The sequence below is a fragment of the Volvox carteri genome (assembly GCF_000143455.1).
Source record: "Volvox carteri f. nagariensis unplaced genomic scaffold VOLCAscaffold_33, whole genome shotgun sequence".
Taxonomy (NCBI): Eukaryota; Viridiplantae; Chlorophyta; class Chlorophyceae; order Chlamydomonadales; family Volvocaceae; genus Volvox; species Volvox carteri.
The window spans coordinates 60,470-65,536 of NW_003307576.1; the positions used below are offsets into that span (position 1 = coordinate 60,470).

The 5,067-nt window shown below is 54.1% G+C and overlaps 2 protein-coding genes across 2 annotated transcripts in view; both read right to left on the reverse strand.

Annotated features, from left to right (window-relative positions):
• Positions 1-1,505, reverse strand: part of glgb1 (1,4-alpha-glucan branching enzyme II) — a gene marked incomplete at its 5' end in the record, with an annotated part of 9,983 nt that extends 8,478 nt beyond the window's left edge. The window contains 3 exons of the mRNA XM_002952957.1: positions 195-357; positions 976-1,108; positions 1,406-1,505. Of these exons, the coding sequence (XP_002953003.1) occupies positions 195-357; positions 976-1,108; positions 1,406-1,505 (396 nt within the window). The remainder of the gene's footprint in view (positions 1-194; positions 358-975; positions 1,109-1,405) is intronic.
• Positions 1,506-4,263: 2,758 nt separating this feature from the next.
• The window catches only part of VOLCADRAFT_93644 (uncharacterized protein), a gene marked incomplete at both ends in the record, with an annotated part of 32,566 nt that continues 31,762 nt past the window's right edge, over positions 4,264-5,067 (reverse strand). Inside the window, 2 exons of the mRNA XM_002952958.1 lie at positions 4,264-4,761; positions 4,836-4,978. Of these exons, the coding sequence (XP_002953004.1) occupies positions 4,264-4,761; positions 4,836-4,978 (641 nt within the window). The remainder of the gene's footprint in view (positions 4,762-4,835; positions 4,979-5,067) is intronic.

Below are 5,067 nucleotides of genomic sequence, written 5' to 3' on the forward strand. Positions count from 1 at the left end.
GCCCATCTTGGGTCCCCACAACAGCGCACCACCACCACCACCCCGCGGTGCTCGGGTGCACACCCACTCCTACTCAACCCTTGGGCCATGAAACCAGACATAACAGCCAGAGAAATAAATACATCACAGAACTGATTTTCCTGATGCAGTACAATGCGGTACCACGCAATTAGACCCACCATGCACCAACCCACCTGCAGCAGCAGTGATACCGAGGCCGCATGAGGGGCCCAAACTTTGAACGACACCTCCCGGCCCGCCTCGGACATGAGTGTGGCTCCATGGGGGCAGTCAGGAAAGGGTGATGCAGCTAGCAGTTGCGGGGCGAGTGTGAAGACCTGGGGGTTTTGTATGGACCTGCAACCCCCGGGGGAGGAGTGGCGAAGGGGGGGGGAGAGAGCAGGATGAAGGGGTGGGAAAGGGGGGATAAGATGAAACACTGGCGAATGGAGCAGATACCAAAGATAGATGGGTCGTCCAGTAGAGAGGGGATGACAGGGGGGTCAAGAGTTTTTAAATGCGTCTACGTGATTGTGTGAGAAATACACCAACATAGGCTGCTGAGGTCAGGGCAGCAGAGTACGTAGGTGGATGAAGAACGGGGTATCCTTCAAGCCAATGCGTTAGGGTGTGCTTGGGGGCCCAGGTAACCCTTTCACCTCCTCCCCACCCTGCCCCAGTTCTGGTGAAGCTGCTGTTGCTGCCAGGCGGTCACTCAGCCCCACTAGGGTTGCCAGTGCTGGGTGGATGCCGACTGCACGCCCGTGAGAAATAGCAGCTTCATCACCACCACCTCTCTACCACCACCACCTCTCTACCACCACTGATGTCATCACCAGAGTGAGGTGAACAGAGAACAGGGTTATTGATTGGGGTGGCATGGCGGAGATGGATAGGAGGTGGAAGGGGTAGGCGGGAGGCGAGTGGAGGGGACGGAGAACGATTCCAAGATCCTATACGGCTATGTGATCACACCTGCTTGTGGGTCCTGCCTGGCCGGTCACAGGGTCCACAGCAGCAGATGGAAAAGCTGCCATGGTGGGGAGGTACGTCGGAGCATGGGCGCGATGAAGCCGCAGCGACTGACGGCATTCGAATCGTGGCGGGCCTATGAGGAAGTCGGGGGTTGAGGGTGCAGCGGGCCAACGCAGGAGGGGATGAGTCCCAAGAATTTCTCGATAAAATGATATGGTGCATAGCTACGTATACTTGGCTATGTATAATAATGGAGATTAAGGATTGATGATGACGGCTTGATTACGCTAATCGTGTTGCAACGTCGACGCCAATGATGCACGAGCTCAGGTAGTTGGTGTCGAGTTGCGAGACCTGGAGCATGTCAGAAGATGCGCAACAGCATTCAACCGCCTTAATCACAATCCTGTCTTCCGGGTGTTATCCGCACCGGAGAAGTGAGCTTGGCCGGTCTTAGCGCGTTTGTTGTACGCCCATAACAAGCGAGGAGGTTGGGAAAGCGTCACCTGGGTGTTGCCGAATTGTATCATTGCTGAACACCGAGCGGTATAAACAATCTTTTAGGCCACGAAATCGCTTGAGAATAATCAGTTAGCTCTGTTCGCGCGACGTGACTGTCACACTACGATTCCTCCAACCGCAACGCTGACAGACCTGGTTGAAAAAGCACTATACAAACCAGTGTTGCGCGCCGAGGAATAAAGAGCAAATGCTATCGTACTCTTATCGGATACGGCAGGACCCGTGGGCCAAGCGCTGGCATCAGCATCGGCGGAAAGGGGCTATTTATAACGTATCAACGCCCATGTTTTTTTGTTTATCCCTCTTGGCTTTTCACGTTTCAATCGTCTCAAGCGTTTTCCAGGATTAGTCAAGCTTGCCCATCTTCATGATTCCGTGCGACAGGTTATCCTGCAGATGAATGATATATTGCATTTTACTATAACCATGGAAATTAGCTGCAAGTTGGCCTTGCTTTCAACAACCGGTACCTGCTGATGTGCCGAATCTATTCACTACGCTATTAAACCGCAGAAGTGCCGCTCAATTTTATATGATAGCCAATTTCTATATAATTCAATTACACTTTGGTTCCCCGGAGATACCCGAACACAGATAGACTTATGCCAGCCTAACAACGGTCTGTTTCAGTTGTAACCCCATTCTTCACTCCGCGTTAGCTAGAGGCTGCTCTATGCCGTGGAATTGACCCTCACATTCGGCTTTGCACCGCAGTAGGGAGCCATTCCTAGTGGCAAAGTTGATGAACCCGTCGGCTCACAGACTGATTGTAGAATGTGCAGCGACAGGAGCAGCCGCTCAGCTGGCACGCCAGCCTGGAAGCTGTTTGTTGGAAACTATAGAAGCAGCTGAACTCCATGCCTACTGTGTCTAAATACCTTGTGGAAAACCTCTTAGTAGGCACAGAGGGTAGGAAGAACGGGCACCATGGCGCACTGTTTGCAGGGGGCCCTTGGTTGGGGGAGAGTGGAGCTAGCCAACCTGCGGTTCCCGGTTGCTTAGAAGGAAGGGGGCAGAGGCCCCTCGCGCCCTTCTCCTGTCCGCGGGAGACAGCTTAGGCGGTCTCCATTGGGGCTGGGCAGCAGGGCCTGGCCAGCAGGTGTCAGGCCCGGTCAGATCAGATCCGTGTAACCGTTACACACACGTGTGGCATTTACAAATATAACAAGAGTTCATATGCTGCCACTGCTGGCTCCCTGATGAGCCACCATCCATGCCAGCGGTAGTGTCCTCTGTCCCCCGCTACTACTGCCTGCCGCACAAGCAAGCAGCAATCTCGCGGGGAGTTGGGTGAGATTAAGAAAACAAGACTACCTAGTGGCTCGGACTCATCCGTACAGCGTGTGTGTGTATATGGGTAAGTAATCATCAGGAGGAGGGGTGAGGGGGAATGGTGAGGGAGATGGAGTAGGGCAAGGGAGGGGAAGGGATGGATGCATGCTATCTACGGGTGGGCAAGTGCACCTGTGTAGCTGTCAATCAAAACCGAGCAATAGATCAAGTTTGACTGCCATATACACACACCCACACACACACGCACGAGTGAAAAAACACTTTGACAACCGGCACCATTCCTCGGTCATGATTTAAAGCACCGATCTCTTCCATGTACGACATTCCACCATGGTCAAAACCAGCAAGCGCAAATTGGCGGTTGCACGGCAGCAGCGGTGGCCATTCCTTCATCGTGATATAACCGCCAACTAACCGACATTGATAACATTGGGCCAACCATGGCCCGTTGATTTTGTTCCTATTAGGGATTTAATATAATATAAATTTTACGTATAGCAAGAAGAAGCATCACCTTTTACCTAGCTATTCACATCCAAGCACACACACAGCCTATAATGGTGACACGATACAAGCAGAGGTACTCTATTGGATGAACTTTGAACCAGTGCAGGATACAGAAAGAGGTGTACAACAGGGCGGCATGCATGGATTGCCCGTACGGCATGAGGGCGGATCATGCGGCTATGTGTGATGGGTGCTGCTCCCCCGACCCTTTTTAGCAGCAGGACCACTCAAGGGTGGGGCGGGGTGGGGCGGGGCGGGGCGGGTGCAGATACACCATTTCGGAAGACCAACCGCCAACCAAGACCAAATCCAAACAAAAGGACCACTCACCATGGAACTGGCTTGTGGCAACACTTTTTGAGCGTCACCATAACCATCGACCGCATTTAGTGGTGTCATCCTTCCGTGTTGGGAAATACGCAAACCTGTTTCATTGCACACCAGCCCACGTTCCCCCAAGCATCTTCACACAATCACACACACAATCACACACACAGGAGCACGCGCATGCAGGGGGTAGCTCCAATTCAACCCTGGAGCTGGGAGAAGCTCATCAAGCCACATGGCAATGAAGGAGCACTGTGCACCTCAACCCGGCAGGTGGTGCGCCAGTGCCAGTGCCACGTATGTGTGTGCAATCGCAGCATTGCACTTCACACACACATAGAAACTAAACTTTCCATTTATCATCACCATCATCATCATCATCGTCATCATCATCATCATCATCATCATCGTCATCGTCATCATCACAGTTACAGCAGCTGCAGCAGCGTTATCGCCACCGACAGCTAAAAAGCAAGTAGGCAGTGCAAAAAGGAGCTTTTCCCCATTGCGGGAGGAGGAGGACCTAGCCATCCAGACACACACGTACATGTGAGGCAATATACTCGTCCTTGGCAATTAGATAGGACGGTACTGCTTAAAGCTCGTCACCACCACCGTCACCCCCTGGCAACGTCTTTCTCAATCGCTGTCTTCATCCGAGATATGCTTGGGAGCTCGGACATCATCACTGTCGTACTCCTCATCCTTCAAGAGCTGTTCTGCTTGCCGTACAAGCCGGGCCATAAAGGCCCTCATCTCATCTGCAGGCGAGAGCAGCCCCTCCTCAGCCAGCTTCCGGAGCACGGAGCGGTCCACCACCGGCAGCCCCAGAGCAGCGGCCAGAGCCACCTTGGCCGGTGTGACTGCCCCACCCTTCTTACCGACACGGTTAACCGATGATGATGATGACGAGGGCCTCGTTCCGCTATCCTCCAGCTGCTTCCCATCACCACCACCAGCAGCAGCGGCATCAGCCATACCAGCACCACCACTATCACCACCACCACCACCACCACCACCACCAGCAGACCGACCTCCATCCCTATCCTCATCACCATCCTCGTTGTCGGTGTCGCGGCGATCATTGGCATCAGTGCCTTTCGTGCCATCTCCAGCCGCCACTGCCCCCACCGCGGCCTGCAGTCCATCACCATCACCATCACCGCCTCCAAGCGGGGTGCCCACTGCAGAGCCGTCCTTGCCATCCCCACCACCTCCACCTCCACCTCCACCTCCACTGCCGCCGCTACCTGCACCGCCACTTCCCGTCTCCGGGTTGTCCTCATTACGGCTGGTGGTGGTGGTGCTGGTGGTGGTGGTGATAGTGGTGGTGCTGGTATGGCTGATGCCGCTGCTGCTGGTGGTGGTGATGGGAAGCAGCTGGAGGATAGCGGAACGAGGCCCTCGTCATCATCATCATCGGTTAACCGTGTCGGTAAGAAG